This window comes from Verticillium nonalfalfae (assembly GCF_003724135.2).
Source record: "Verticillium nonalfalfae strain VnAa140/NRRL 66861 chromosome Unknown scaffold_184, whole genome shotgun sequence".
Taxonomy (NCBI): Eukaryota; Fungi; Ascomycota; class Sordariomycetes; order Glomerellales; family Plectosphaerellaceae; genus Verticillium; species Verticillium nonalfalfae.
The window spans coordinates 32175-47732 of NW_021167409.1; the positions used below are offsets into that span (position 1 = coordinate 32175).

Here is a 15558-nt window from a genome sequence, read left to right on the forward strand (position 1 = left end):
CAGTGATCTCACGTCCACACTTGTCTTCAGACGCCCGATCGACGGATATCGCAACCAAGGTCGGAGCGTCGACAGTCCGGGCGCCCCCAAGATGACCTCCCCTCGCCCACCGCTCGACCCTCGTGGCTGAACCCCGCAGAAGAGAAGAGAGGGGGGGATCTCGGTGGGGGGAGGGAGAGGAGAGGGTCTCGGGCCAAGCCCCGGATGTCGTTTAGGGCCTTGCTCGCTTCGGGAAATGGGGGCGGGTGCATGCATCGGTAGGTAGGCCTTGGCAGGCAGGGAAAAGAAAAATAATGGTGTGTGGTGGTGCACAGTGAGTCAAAACATGTCGTCTTGGCTCGGCACTCGGAGTCAGGCAGCACGTGCAGGGTGAGACCACCCCAGTTCACGCCCAGCCCGGCCCAGCAGCCCAGTCGGTAGTCTTCCCACCCCCTTTCATGAAATGAGATCGTCATGCATGCCGTCCACGTCCATCATGGCCTGCTACTACAGCACAGCACTAGATCTCTATCCATGGCTCCAATACCCTGGGAGCTGTCAGATCCGTAGGACTGGGACATACGACGGGGACCTACGACGTGCCAGTACACTAGGTCGTAGGTCATGCAGTGAAGATCATGGGGTATAAGGGGAGTGAGACCAACACACAGTTTGAAAGTGCTGGCGCCTCACATAGGACTAGAGCGGTTGTCGCATGGCATCATGGAAAAGATATTCACAATCAAGGGACGCCCGTGTCATTTCACTGCAAAGGTTTTCATCATGCGTGGGTTCATTACAATTCTCATTAGAAGGCATCAGATCAAGTCTCCCTACGGCAGACTCATCCTCCTCCGGGGTGTCATAATCAAGAAGCAGGCAGTAGACATGGATACGAGTCGCTCGTCGGCATCGCATCTAGCGAAGCTCACGGCCTCCAGCCGACTCGACCTGCTCGACGTACTCGAGCTTCTCCTTGCTGTCGGGCTGCGTGAACTCGAACACTGTGGGTAGAAAAAGTCAGCAACCTGCATCGTAGAAGAAGAAAAAAAAAGGGCGGAAAACGTACAATCGACAGGCGTCGTGGCAAACTTGCGCGCGTTGACCTTCTTCTGGAAGAGGTAGTCAATGTCGGCGAAGCTCCTGTTCCTGGTCTCGGGCAGGAAGAAGAAGATCCAGAAGACCCAGACGAAGCAGAGGCAGAAGTAGACCATGCCCGTCTTGGCGCCGAGGTTCCAGGCGTCGGCCGTGGCGTTGAGCATGCGAGGGTTGATCTGCTGCACGACGATGCCGCAAGCGACGTAGACGGCACGGCCGAGCACGATGGTCTGGGCGCGGAGACGGCTCGACGAGGTCTCGCCAACGACGACATAGGTGGTGGGGCCGAGCGAGACCTTGAAGATGCACTGCACGACAATGAGGAAGGCAGCGACGGGGATGGCGCTGTTCTTCCTGCTCGTGGCGAAACCCATGATGCCAATGACGAGCATGCAGGCGCCGATGCCGCCGGATCCGAAGAGGTAGAAGGCGCGGCGGTTGATCTTGCCCATGAGGACAATAGCGATACCGGTGGCGAGGATGTTGACCGACTGGATGCCCATGTTGTAGTTGAAGGCCATGGTGGAGCTCATGCCAATGGACCGCAGCATGATGGCGGCGTAGGCAGTGATGGACTGGCCGTTGAGCATCTGGATGAGCCAGGCCATGCAGATGATGCCGGTGCGACGAAGGTTGGTGCCGGAGAAACAGTCCTTGTAGCTGGCCTCGGCCGACTCAATCTTCTCCATCTCGTTGGTGTGCTTCATGAGGGCGAGGGTCTCGGCCATCGACTGCTCCGTGTAGTGGCCCGCGCGCGCCAGGCGACGCAGGCTCTTCTCGGCATCCTCGATGCGGTTGCGGCGGATGAGGTACCAGGGGCTCTCGGGGGCGAGGAAGCCGACGAGCAGCAGAGGGGGCACCCAGACCCACTGGAGGCCGTAGGGGACGCGCCAGCCGGCATCGCCCTTGAGGTTCAGGGAGCCGCGGAGGACGCCGGTGGCGAGGAAGCTGCCGGCACCCCAGCACATGGAGACCCAGGCCGTCAGGTAGCCGCGCATGGCGGCAGGGCAGATCTCGGCGGCGTAGGCGGTGGTGAGGGTCTGGAAGATGCCCCAGGGGATGCCGCAGATGACGTTGCCGGCGACGAGCATGCCGACGCTGTTGGAGAAGAAGAGGATGAAAATGGTGGCACCCATGGTGACCATGGCGCCCTGCAGGAGAGGAAGACAAAAGTTAGATGGTGCGTCCCCTCGAGGCATTCGTCGGGCGGGCGACGGGCAAACGTACCATGTAGACCTTGCGGGACCCGTAGCGGGCCTGGAGGTAACCGTTGATCAGGAGACCGATGATGGAGCCGCAGTTGTTGCCGGCACCGATGGCGCCCTGCCACTTGGCCGAGATGTGCAGCTTGCCGGTGGCGTCAGGCCAACCGAACTTCTTGAGGTAGGCGTCGTGGGCGAAGAAGTTGTTGATGAGACCGACGTCCATGCCCTCCATGACGAGGGCGAGACTGAGAAGCATGCTGTAGACGGCAGCAGGCCAGTAGCGGTTGAAGAGCTCCTTGCGGGAGAGCAGGGCCTCGGCGTCACTGGCGGCGACGGCAGCCTCGATGAGCTCGACCTGAGGCGTATAGACGCCATGCTCCGTGTAGACGGGGGTCGGCTTGGGGCCGGCCTCGAGCTTGCTCTCGCTCTGGGTGGCCATGTTGATGGTGTTAAGAAGGGGGGGGGAACAACGAAGAGGGGTTTGTCTGGCAAACACGGCCTCGGTGATAGTGTCTGGCAGAAGGGAGGCAAGGAGGAAGGAAGAGGCCAGAGAAGGGGAGGAGTGGCGACAGGTGTTGATGCCAGTGAAGAGAGGAGAAGGGAAGGAAGGAGAACCGAGTCTGAGATGGGGAGGGAAAGCGCAGAAGATATGCTTCTCGTGGGTTGACTGATGGGCCGGGGGTAGTGCCTGCCTTTGGAGTTGCCGCTACCACACGACCTCGCATCGATGGTGCTCACGTCGAAAGTACAAGTACCATGTATACATTGGGGTCACTCACTGCCCTGGTTCTGCTGTGCACTTGGCGCTGGGGAAGGGGGCCTGGGCACGATCTGGGGCAGTGGCCTGGGGGGGGGACGGCCTGGGAGAAATGGGGTTGGGAGGGATGGCCCGGGGTGACCGGGGTTCGGTCCGGGGCAGTCCCAGTCGTGGGTGGCCGAGGTCGTATGGCGTATGGCATGGTATTCATGGTATTGAATTTTTTCTCTTCTCTCTACGTGTCCTAGGTGGCATAGGTTCGCTACCTAGGGGTCGACTAGCCTGCTAGGTACCCCCCTTCAGGCCCTTCGGTGGGTTCGTGCCTTGCTTCAGGCCTTTCAAATTGCCGGCCATGGCCCAATCAGTCGCGGGCTTCGGGTGGAGGTCGGCCGATCCAGACCCGAGTAGACCTTAGGCCGTGGAGTCCAACATAGAGTTCCCCATGGGGTCTCACGAATCAGCAGAGGAAGCACGCCCCAGTGCCGGTCCACTTTCGTCAGGGGGGCGTCTGAGCTGGAGAAATGGCCATGTGACGACGGTGCTCGCTGCACTGATGCGGGCTCGTGTGCGTGCCGAGCGCGCGCTGGTCCGCTGCGTGCTGTACATGGTAGTAGGCTGGTGGGCTGGGCTGGTGGGCTGGGCTGGTGGGCTGGCTGGTGGGCTGGCTGGCGCACGCTGGCGCTCTACAGGGTCGGTCGTCGCTACAAGCATCGCCGAGCATGGGTGGGGGCTTGTCGAACCAATCAACATGACCAGGTTCTCTCGTAATGCCGGCCTCTCGATACCAACGCAATCCCATTGACTCTCTCTTTCTCTCTACCTATTCTGACGACAACCAAACACAACCAAACAAGAAACCGAGACTCCACACATCCCTGACCCCCAACGCTGAAGTAAGACAACCCCCCTTCCCCCCTCGAGCCGGACATTTTGACCACATTCGGACAGCCCAGCCCAGGAGCCGCTGAAGCGATACGATACAGTACAGGGCCTACTACTGCCCAGCAGCGAAGACCCTCTTCAGACTCCTTCCAGCCAGCCGGAAATCCTTGTCCACATACCGCGCACAGCAGCCCGAGCTAAGACCTCCCCGGAGATTGATCGCGGTACAAGATGCAACGACGACTGGGGATCGCCTCGGCCTGACATGCAGCGCACGTGGTGGTCATGCGCGTGTGTCAGTTCATGACGCCCGCGTTCCCACCACCTGCTGCTGCTGCTGCTGCTGCTGCTGGGCCTTGGCCTCTCCTCCCTCTCGCCCTCGCCGTCGCACATGGCCCCTCGGATCCATCTAGAGCGCCGCCTTGGCGAGGTTGCTGTCAAAGTTGGCGTCCTTGAAAGGCACGTTGGCGCTGCCAAAGTTGGTCGTCTCGAGCGCGTCGCGCGTCGCCTGGGGCATGGCGTCCCAGTCCGAGATGGGGTACGTCTTGCCCGTCGTCGCCGTGAACTGCAGCTCGTGGTTGGTCGGGAACGTCGTGAAGTACTCGACCTTGACGCTGTCGCCCTCGCGGTCCGGCGTCGCCGTCTTCTTGTACTCGCCGTGCCCAGACGCGGCGCCGCCGAGGATGCCCGGTGCCGGGTTCGCGGCTGGGTCGTCGACGAAGACGACAATGTTCTCCCAGTCGTGCCGGTGCCCGCCTGCCACGTTGCCCGCGATCGGCTGGTCCTTGGGCATGTAGAACGAGTACATGATGGCCAGCTGCCCGTTGACCACCTTGGCGCGGGCGTAGGTCTGGCCCTTGGACTGGTCCCTGCACCCCGCAGAAATGTTGCCACTGTCCTGCAGCCCGCCGCTGTTTGGGTTCCGGCCAAGTCAGTTCACGTTGGCCCGAGGCTGTGGGGGCGTGAGATGCAGAGAAAGACCCGGTCCGGGTTCACCGGGTCAGTCATCTGCGGACCAATCATACCTGGTATCGCCGGCATCGTTGACGGCCGTGTAGGGTTGGCAGCCATTGGCAATGTGGAGAAGAGGGTTGAACTTGGCAATGGCGTCTCCAATAGCTCCGGTCTGGACTCGCTGCGTCACGGGGTTCAGAGAGTCGTGAGGCACGACAGCCCGGAGGCTGATAGGCCCAGCCGCGACGAGCGCGATGGAAGCGAGGGTGGAGAAGATCTTGGAAACCATGGTGGCGATTGTTGCTTGTTGATTCTTGTGAGTAATAGGGCGGGGGGGGGCAAAAGGGTGCTGAGAGCTTGGAGAGAAATCTCGTGGCAAGGTGAAGCAGAAAGAAGAGAAGCTGTGAATGGAGGAGTGGTTGCTGTGATCTGTGTGCTGGATGAAGAAAGCAAACATGGAAACGGACGAGGAAGACTCTCATTTATAGAGGAGTCTCTAGACACCTTACCTACCTCTCCCCACAACATGGTTGCAAGGTAAGGTAAGGTGATTCCGTGGGGGAGGATATTCGGATCGCCGGTCAGGTGCACTTGACGGCCCCTGAGCTTCCCGAAGGACACACAACTGCCGGGTCGCCATTGCCAAGTTCCCACAGGTCGCATCGTGAAGCCTCGCGATGTCAAAGTCCACGGGGAATCCGAGTGGCCCGACAGAGTCGAACCTTGGGAATGACAACGGTCTTGACTCGGTTATCGCACGATCTGCATGAAGCAGAGATCACCAAGCCTTATGCGAACTTTCCTCATTGAGCCTCTTCTCTTGGCAGGGGCCTGTCAAATGCCAGAGATGCCAAGATGGGAGATAGAATTGACTTTACGAAAGCGTTTCATCGTCCAGATTTGGCCGCGCTTTGTCTCTCTCACCAGGCGCCTGTATGCACAGAGGTCGTTCGCGTTGCAGTGTTTGCGGGTTTAGCCGCGCGCGCACGGCCGTCAGTCTGTCTGGTGGTCGAGCGCCGCAGGGCTCTGTGTGAAACCACATCACCCTGGCCCTCACGGCCCTCACGAGGCAGTCTGCCTGCCGGCGTTGCCGTATGTCCTGCTTAGTGACCAAAAAGGGGGCCGCACAGCACATCTAGTCAGTGGCCTTGTTCTTAATTCAGATCTTATCATGATGTGCGGCTTTGCGAACACCCATTCTTAGAAGGACCCAGGTCTTCGGGAATTTCTTGGAACACTAGACGCATCACGCATAACATCCACCCGTCTCCTACTGAGTAATAGCAATCGTCCGCTATACTTCATCAATTTCGGCTTCGCCATGCGAGAGCGCTCCTTCCATCAACGAGTGCCGGAGCCGATCACTGATTGCACCCACCGATGAGGCTGAGTGCCCGATCCGCAACTCCGAGTCGGCCGAAGCCAAGAGGACCTGGAACCTCGGGTCTGGAGTCAGGCAACTCTTAGACGGCCGAGCCCTCCAAGGCAAATTAAGAAACTGATCATGACTCGAACAACATAGAGACCATCATGTGAGTATGTGAGCTTCATGTTTAGCACGGAGACGAAGCCTGCGTAACAAACAGAAGCCTTGCCAAAAAGTCCCCACGCTATTGATACATCTTCATACAAGGATGTTGCCTGAAGTCAGAACAGCCCTGATGTGGCACTCTGGGCGGCGGCAATGAGTGGATGTGTTCATGGAAGAGTATAATGTATTTAATGTGAGTGAAGGTGTAGAGGCCAAGATTTGCTCCAGAGCTGAACCTTCACGCACGACAACTGGTTTGTTTCAAATTAACAGCGATTCGTATCGGCGAAGAGTGCCAAAGTCAGATCACGCCATTACTGGGAATAGTTCTGGATCGAGTAAACAACATAGGTATCCCTCGAGTCGAGCATGACGTGAACATGTTCTTGGCACATCTGACAAATACAGCAGCAGCGATTTCCGAAGCATCTTGATTCGTGAAACAACCTCCAAAGCACACCATCACCAAGCGAATGCCTCCTCGACATAGCGGACAACAGCCCCGTGCCGACCCAACGCAGTGACGACATTCCTCACTTCGTCAGCCATGCCCGCCGGTCCGCAGACCATGACCGTCGTGCCAACCTTGGCAGCCTGCCCGCTGAGCTCCGCCTCCAGCAACGCCCGGAAGTTGAACCTCTCTCCCACAGTGACCTCGACGTCAACATCGCCCCACCTCGTCAGATTGCGACCAGGGACAGGCGTCAACTTTTCTTCGGCGGACACACTTGACGAGGCGATGATGCTCTGGACCGAGGTGACAAGCCCGGTTGAGCTGGCGCGGACGCCCCAGAAGAGTTTCTTGGTACCGAGCGAGGCATTCAGGGACTGGGCATTGCTCAAGACGGGAAGAACGGCAGTGATGCCGACGCCACCGGCGATGGTAATGAGGTTGGGATACGTGGTAGATGGTTGGGCGTGGCCGTCACCGGGGTAGAGCGACTCGCTGCCATAGCTCGACTCAACCAACACAGGAACACCGATGGCGGAGCCGGCCTTTTGAGCGAGGGACGAGGTTGTGCCTGTCTGTAGACGGATGTAGAGTGTCGTTCCGGCGGGGCCGTGACGCACCGAGGCCCGAGACGAGGCTGATGAAGACGAGGCATCCACGGGTCCGTCGTGAACATTTGGCGAGACCTTTTCAGAATCCTGAGGAGAGTTTTCACCAGTGTTGGTTACGGCAGATCCGGAGCCGAGGTTGCTGTTGCCAATGACGGAGAACGGGTGGCTTTCCCATAAGCGCCAATTGAGGGTTGGGAAATACAGGTAAACATGGCCGTGCGAATCGAGGCCTGGAATATCGACTCGGAGATAGTCATCGTCAATCTTGGTCACATATGCCGTCTTGACGCCGTTCTGCACGATGCGGACAACACGCACGAACCAGTCAAAGACCCAGATGCCGATAGCCATGAGCACCCAAGCTTCCTGAGATAACGTCAGCATCAACATTCACGTGGTTCTGAATATTGGTAGACTTACATATCCCCACTGTCGCTCGTATCGCCACTAAATCCGTGTTAGCTGGTGATCAAAGCTTGTTCTGTGGAGAGCGTGGGGAAGCTTACGATGATGTGATACCAGCATCCAACAATAGTTATGATGGCAAGAACAATATGAGCGGCGTGGAAGAATTCATACAGCCGTTGACTTTTCACGTCAGAATGAGTCTCTCGTTAGGCCGCGCTGTGCTGTCCCTCACAAGGTTGACGTACCGAAGAGGAAGAACCGAGAACGGGATAATGAGGACCAACGCAAGCGTCGCGATGATACCCCAGTACCAGTACTCCACCGAAGCCTTCAAAAATTATCAGTTTCCAGCATGGTCGAGTTTTCAATATGGGCAACTTACAATCTCAGTATGATCCTTGTAAATTCGCACGTGAACATCAAGGTACACAGCAGAGTGTAGAACAGCCTCCAGCATGCAGATAAAGGCAACCCAGCGATGGAGGAGCAGGAATGTTGAGTGCGACCAGTTAGTGATCCACAGGAGGATGTTGTTCCGGCCAGCGTAGAGAATGAGCAGCGGAAGGTTCGCAAATGAAAGCATGCCCACGCGGTTGGAATACAGAGACAAGAACTCTTCCTGCTTGCTTCCCCACCACGAGTTGGGCGACTTTTGGTCGAGCATGACGAAGGACCCGATAATGTTGATGACAGAGATGTACACAAGGAACAGGGCCTGCCCTCTTGTGGGAACAATGGCCAAGTTCTTGAGTACAGGGACATTATGACTAGAGCCGAGGACAGGGGGCTCGATGATGTAGGCGTAGAATTTGCTGACGACGGACTCGGGAAACGGAACAAACCTCAGGAGCGAGCAGAGAATGGGGATTCCGGCACCAGTGAGGAGAACAATAAGGCTAGTGACATGAAGAGTCAGCGAGGCCTTCTTTATCAACTTTACCTTGGCTCATACGGCTACCCAATATGGCTGAGGATATGGGGAGAGCCAGAGAAAGCTTACTTAAAGTTGACGTGCCACCTTTCGGTGTTGCCAAAACCAGTGTTTCCATTCGCCGTGGCGATATAAGACTCTTCATCGACGAGGACTGTTCTGTTGAGAACGCCGTCTTCCTCCAACACCTCGGTAGGAACATCGCTCTCGAGGACGTGGTGCAAAGACTCTTGGTACGACCACTTTGCTTGAGGCTCGTCATGCCTGCTGATCAGCTCAGTCTGCCAGTACCGCTCGAGCGTCGAGTTGTCGATGTCCTTGCAGTGCTGGTAGATGCAGTATGCCACTGTCTTCAGCCACGGCTCGCTGGTGGCCATACATTCTGGTCACATGTTAGCTACGGCCTAGGAATACTTCAAGTCATTGGTCAGTGCTCTTCCATGGCATCGTACCTGGTGTCACAGCTACACCTCCGTGGTGGCCTGCAGCATGTTCCTCGCCGTTGCCGCAGTCGATGGCGGCCCGGGGACTGCCTCCACGGCAGGCATGAGCGCACGCGGGCTCATACATGGGAATACCAAGACCAATCATGCCATGTCCGGGCCGGCCAGAGCTCTGGGCATTAGTGGTGGTCAGCCAAATGGCCAGACCGAGGGCTGAGCGAAGTGTGACCATGGCTTTGAGATTCGGAATGTTCCAGATGAGATCTTGATAAGCACGTGAACAACACGTTCAAGTCCCAATGAGCGAGGTTGCATGAGAGAACCGAATAATCGGGATTCGCCCGTTTGCCGAAGAGAATCTTCTGGGGTTTTGTACCTTGAGGTGCTGCGACACTTCACGTCCGTCTTGAAAACTTGCCAAGACCATGAACGTGCCCTGCTCACCACCACTCTGACCAATGGCGCTCGGCACAAATGGTGAAAGATGACCAAGTCATGTCAGATAAGCATGAAAATGCATCAGGGGTTTTGGGTTGGGCAGCTGAGGCAGCTCCGTCACGGGCCTAGAATTGGTTTGAGTCCATTTGAGCAAGTTTCCCCCCTCCGCCACAAGCGCCTCGCACCCTCCGTCCCTAGTCACAAGATAGATGGGACTTTGTTCGTGCAGCGTCGCAGCCAGCATGGGTATCACGAAGACGGCCAATTGAACGTTAACGTGACACCTATGATCATTAGCCGGAGCCGTACTCACCGGCCAGCAAGGTCACCAGTCACATGACTAGGTGCCAAGGAAGAACAGCATATGGGTAACTACCGAGCTATTAGAAAATATCCAGAGGATGCATGTCATTCGTTCTATTGCTTGAGAGAAAAACAAGCGATCAATAGCTACTTTTTCTCAGCCGTCGCGAGTCTCCAATGCCATGATACCACAATGCTCAGGGTCATTATGCTTCTGCTATAGAATAAATACTACCCCTCTGGCGTGTGTTTTTCTCTTCAAATGCTTCTCAGACGTGTCGCCCTCTGCCCCTCAGAAACAAATATTGCTATGCCTGGACGTCTTCCGCCACAAAGAAAGGTAATGGTTTCCCATTCCCTTAGTATTGATCTCCCAATCTACTATTGCAAGTCTTCCGACCCTCATCTATAATCTCCCACCGGCCGGATATAATCTCACCGATATGTACACAGATGTCCGTTTGAAAACATGGCGCCCTTCCGCCGCCATTTGGAGACCCGGAGCGAATGGCACCCCTTGTTACATACGTCTTTATCAAGAAGATCCACGCTACCTCGATAAGACTTGAGGTGCGTAAACAACCTTTTATTATCACTAAATATACACTGGTTCCGATGCACGTGATGTCTTGAGCCTGTAGTCGGCGAAGATTGAGGCACAAGGATATGCCATTAAATGGTAAAAAGAGTTTGGTCATGATCCAAGTGATCTATACCAAAGCTACATGACAAAAGAATCGACTGGGAAACATTCTGTGTCATTACTAGCATATCAGAAGTGCCTCAATCACGACATGTCACGACGGCTGCCTAAGCCTCAATGCTTGGTGCACCTAACGCTTTGCTCGAGGACGAACTTTTTGTCCTTAGGAATTTCAAAGCTCGTGCCTTGGACCACAGCACCATTCACCTTGATGATGCTCCGCTCGACGGGCACTAAGAGGGGCTCCGGGAGATACACCATACCTCCATCCGGCCCATCAACTTCCATCCGCAAGAGATCTTTTTCAAATCGCCAGTCGACATGCACGTCGCCTCGTACCGTACGGTAACGTCCCTTGGCCCACTCAAGACCCAGCGTCTGGGGCCGAACCCTCCACTCCTGAAACCCAGCAGTCACAGCCTGGATACCGAGGACGTGAGCACTCAGCTCGGCAGTAGGGCCGGCACCCCATCCGTGGCAGAGAGAAGTGATGAGGCCGAGGCCGGGGGTGCCGTCGGGGTCTAAAGTCTCCCAGAAGCAGTTGGTGTAGTTGGCATGAGAGGGATCCGCCATTGGCGCCCAGAGCGATCTCAGCAAGCTCATGGAAGTGGCGGCATCCTTTGACTGGAGAGCGGCGCGGAGGTGATAAGCGGAAGCATAAGGGCTAATCTTCTGTGCGTAGCCTGCTTTGGCAGTAGCATTTGAGAACGCCAGAGGTCCAGCAGGAAGCAAGAGTTCCTTATTGAGGGTGGAAAGGATGGCTGATGGTGAGATATTCTGCGCCTGAGGGACACCAGCCAAGATCGCGATAGAATTGGCGTCTTGGGAGAAACCATCACGCAAGCTGTCCAGCATAACATATGCGCCAAGAGATTCATCCCACAGCTGGCTGTTCATCGCCGAGCGAAGGGCGGATAGTCGTTCCCTATATACCTTGGTATCCACGCCCGCTGCCTCAAACATGGGAAGTGATTGCTGCATGGAGTAGGCATAAACAGCATTGAACTTGCTGCTGACACCGATCTGAGGAGGATCGTAATAGTTCCAATCGCCTGCAAAGATGGGGTCTTCAGCTGCGAAGAGGCCGTTCATGGTTTGAGAATGCGCCCAATCAAGCATGAGAACGGCTGCAGGAGCCCATCGTTGAGCAAAGGTCAGGTTCCCGGAGGCTTCATAGCTTTGTGCGAACGCTGCGACCAGGTTGAATGAGTACCCAATGAGGCCAGTCAAGTTGCTATTGGTCAAATAAGGCTGCGGGCTCTGCTGGATCTTGGCTGTTGGAAAAAAAAACCCAGGCGTGGCTTGAAAAGAACCTAGAAGGTCCAGCGTACCCTCAATGAACGATGTTCCGGACGTACTAGCAAGAGTGGCACCAAGTGCGACATCGAGATCACCGTTGTAAGCGATCCTATCTCGTCGAGACCCGTCAACGATAGTGTCGGCGGGGTTGCGTCCGAGCTGAAAGTCTTCAATGACACTTTTATCCATCATACTCGATGAATAAATCTCTGTGCCCTCAAGTGTGGTGGCCATCAAGTTGCGGAAGTACGCTGAATGCCCAAAAGATGCCCCCACGCCGAACGAGCCAACGACATAAGTAGACTGGGCGAATTCCAGTACGGTAGTGTTGTCAAGGGCTACTTTGACGGCTCCAGAGTCGACTCTGGCGTGGACGGCATGCCAAGATCCTGGTGATCGTTGCGTCAGATTGCCAGTGGCCAGGATCGGTCCCAACGTGGTTGCGGTCTCGTGAGCAGAGATCTTGCCAGCGACGACATCGAAAGAGATGTAAATGCCGTCGTTCAGGGTGCTGGCCAATACTGAGAAACCAAACTCTCCGGTCACAGGTTTGGCCTCGAAGGTGACCTCATAGCTCAAGGCCTGTGCGGCCTCAGTGCTCGGGTAGACTTGAGGTGCAACACTTTCAACAAAAGCGCCCTGTTCAGTGATCTGCCAAAAGTCTGGGATGGTGTCCTTCGGAATCTCGGTGAGCTGAGCCGTTCTCGCACCTGTATGCCAGATCCTAGTCAGGTCCTCGTCGGAGCATTCAAAGGACCCCGGAAGCTCCGTCAGCGGTGTGGTGTGTGTGGTAGGCTTGACGCCAATATTCCGGATCTTCAGAGAACCTGCTGAGGATAGGTTGAATTTCTGGTATCGAAACGCGCCCTGGATTAGGCGATGTGTGATCAGACATGGGCCTGTAATGTTGTGCCTGTTAATGCGATAAGTTTCCATTGCTGCCGCGAGTGGCAAGGGACCATCAGTCTCATCCTCTTGTCAGCTTCAATATTTTTTGCTGAACAAGGTTGAAGTCTTGCATACCATGAAGTTACTGAACGCAGCTTTGGACTCTGCAAATGAAATCTCCAACTGCGACGTGTCGCCTGATACAGTCATAACCTCGAAAGTCGGAAATCCTTCATAGTTTTGACCCATGTCAAGGATCACGACTGCTCTGTTGACGTCATCGTTCGAAAGAGTGATCACATCTTTCGATGCGAATATAGTTATTCCTTCCGAAGTGTCATCGGGAGGGAGAGACAGAGAGGCTACTCCGGCCGGCTGGCAAGCTGCCCAAAGAAATCCTGAAAACGATGTTGCCAAGTAGGCAAGCCTCATGTTGAGCATGATGTTCGTGTACTGTTTGCGGTGCGAGGGGGCTGCCCACTTTGATGTAGAGAAATGAGGAGTTGATATTTGTTGCACAACCTGGCGGCGGATTCAGTTATGTAGTATATGGCACCTCAACTTTTTAGTTTTCGCAATTCATTATAGCGAAAATCACAAAACAACACGAACCCCGCAATCTACCTCGCCCAGTTCCGGCTTTTCACGTTTACTGCCGTAAAGACTTCGGTGACGTCAGCCTCCAGGTCCTTACAATCTCTATACGAGCGATCAACGGGGCCTGGAATGTTGAAGCAGCCCATCTAGAGAGGTTTGACCGGCCTGCTGGCTAGTCAATTTCTTTCCGGAGCTGTTCTGCAGAGCTGTGTCTCTAGTATAAGGGATGCATCCGATTCGCTCATGCCTGGCGAAGCTCGGCATAAGCCTAGTACAGTATAGCTTCGGGCGACGCATCGCAGCCCTGAATGATCGACACAATAATAAGGTGTCCCGCCTCGGACCCAGATCAAGTACGAAGCGGATCGGTATCGCTGTTTGTGCTTTGGTGGAGGTCCAAGGGCTCCACTCCAAGGCTTGTGAGGTTTGGAATACGCGCGTCCATGATAACAAACCAGGTTCTGCCTCGCGCGTTTGCAACGTAGACGGTAAAACGTGGGGCGGCTCAGCAGAACGATATCGCTTCTATGGCCTTTGCCATTCGAAGAAGTTAGTCCATGATGGATGCACCGGTTACACCTTGAGAGCTAGGATTGTAAATATGGAGGAGGAGCTGCGTCTCCATCGCGCCCCTGCTATCTCACTGTCACAACTTTTTCCCAACGAACGGAGTCATAAACTGTGGATCTCCTAGAGATCCCCTTCTATGTAGAACAATCAATGTCATGCCTTCCTTCGTGGCGCGTTGGCTTTGCTTGTGACCATTTTGTTCGCCAAGCTCGGTTTTCTCCTCTGGCACATCATGATCCAACAGCAGATAGTTCGCTGCAAGACTTGAAGCCTACAATGCCATACAGCTAAGAACTGCCAAGTGATTTAGCATGACGATGTCAGACGATGTCAGGGGCTGGTCGCCTAATGTCTCATACAGCCTTTCTACAGCGTAGCTATATGGGCATAGTCTCAAGCCACCGGCCGGCTTCGCTGGGCATTGCCCGCAAGAGGCGATGTTAGTCAATATGTGCCGGGCTTGGCATTTACGGTTGAAGAAAACTGATCAACGGCCTGGTTCATCTCAAGCAGATGTTCTCGTTTCAATCATAACAATGACATAACGCAAAATAAAAAAATATCCAGGCGAGCTTGAGCATGACTGATGAGTGAGGTCCACTTCGGACTCGATCCGAATGCGAAGCGGGGTCTTCTCGACTAAGACTGGACTAATGCAAATGGGGGGCTGCATGCAAAGCTTATACCCTGAGGGTATACCCCATCTCGTACGTCGTCGCATAGCACCTCGGGCCGGTATCGTTCTCGCTGACCAAATCCTTCTATCATCATCCATCCCATTGGAAGCTGCAAGTCGTCGTTTGCCATGACGGAGCCTCGATCGCTCAAGAACCTGGCGAGACGCCCACACAGCAAAGTCCGAACTGGCTGTTCCAATTGTAAGAAGCGAAAGGTAAAGGTAAGTGGCCCGAAGGGGTTGGGTGGCACCCGTTTCCATGCTGTCGGCAGTATCGGCATTGCTTGATTACATCCCGGTTTGGCATATAGATTCTCAGTCACACGGGTCACTGACATGAAGTGCTGAGCCTCAGTGTGACGAAAAGAAGCCAGCATGTACCAGATGCATGAAGCAAGGTCTCTTATGTGATGTTGTTGACATCCATACGACGCTTGCTCTCAAGAAAGGGGCGTACCTGCTCAACGCACCAGTCTCTGCACCTTCGGAACTCAACCAACTGGACCTTGAATTGATGTTTCACTGGACCGTCGCAACACACGAGACCCTCAGCGGGGATAAGCATCTCTGCAGTTTCTGGCGAAACAATATCGTCAATATTGGGTTGCGATCCGATTTTGTTATGCGAGGTATATTGTCCTTTGCGGCTCTCCATCTGGCACACCTCGTACCCGCACGAAGATCCGATCTTACATCTGTTGCCATCATGCATCATGACTTGGCCACGCACAAAGCAGTGATTTCCATGAGCGAGGACGCTCTAGCTACTGGAAATGAAACAAAGGAGAATGTTTTTGTATTCTCGATCATGACAATTTACCACGGTTCGTCGAG

At 55.1% G+C, this 15558-nt stretch overlaps 4 protein-coding genes across 4 annotated transcripts; all 4 read right to left on the minus strand.

Moving 5' to 3' along the window:
• Window positions 1-897: 897 nt before the first annotated feature.
• D7B24_003110 (uncharacterized protein) lies at window positions 898-2721 on the minus strand (the record flags this gene model as incomplete). Its single annotated transcript, XM_028637304.1, has 3 exons — window positions 898-983; window positions 1049-2228; window positions 2305-2721. 3 exons carry the CDS (start codon window positions 2719-2721, stop codon window positions 898-900), a joined length of 1683 nt encoding a protein of 560 aa, XP_028490827.1.
• Window positions 2722-4330: 1609 nt separating this feature from the next.
• Window positions 4331-5164, minus strand: D7B24_003111 (uncharacterized protein; the record flags this gene model as incomplete). The annotated part of the gene is made up of 2 exons (XM_028637305.1): window positions 4331-4832; window positions 4947-5164. The coding sequence occupies 2 exons, from the start codon at window positions 5162-5164 to the stop codon at window positions 4331-4333; spliced, it is 720 nt and encodes a 239-aa protein (XP_028490828.1).
• Window positions 5165-6868: 1704 nt separating this feature from the next.
• Window positions 6869-9482, minus strand: D7B24_003112 (uncharacterized protein; the record flags this gene model as incomplete). Its single annotated transcript, XM_028637306.1, has 7 exons — window positions 6869-7834; window positions 7889-7915; window positions 7975-8056; window positions 8122-8204; window positions 8259-8772; window positions 8877-9189; window positions 9260-9482. The coding sequence occupies 7 exons, from the start codon at window positions 9480-9482 to the stop codon at window positions 6869-6871; spliced, it is 2208 nt and encodes a 735-aa protein (XP_028490829.1).
• A 1326-nt stretch (window positions 9483-10808) lies between these two features.
• D7B24_003113 (uncharacterized protein) lies at window positions 10809-13130 on the minus strand (the record flags this gene model as incomplete). The annotated part of the gene is made up of 3 exons (XM_028637307.1): window positions 10809-11968; window positions 12026-12860; window positions 13017-13130. 3 exons carry the CDS (start codon window positions 13128-13130, stop codon window positions 10809-10811), a joined length of 2109 nt encoding a protein of 702 aa, XP_028490830.1.
• Window positions 13131-15558: the final 2428 nt, after the last annotated feature.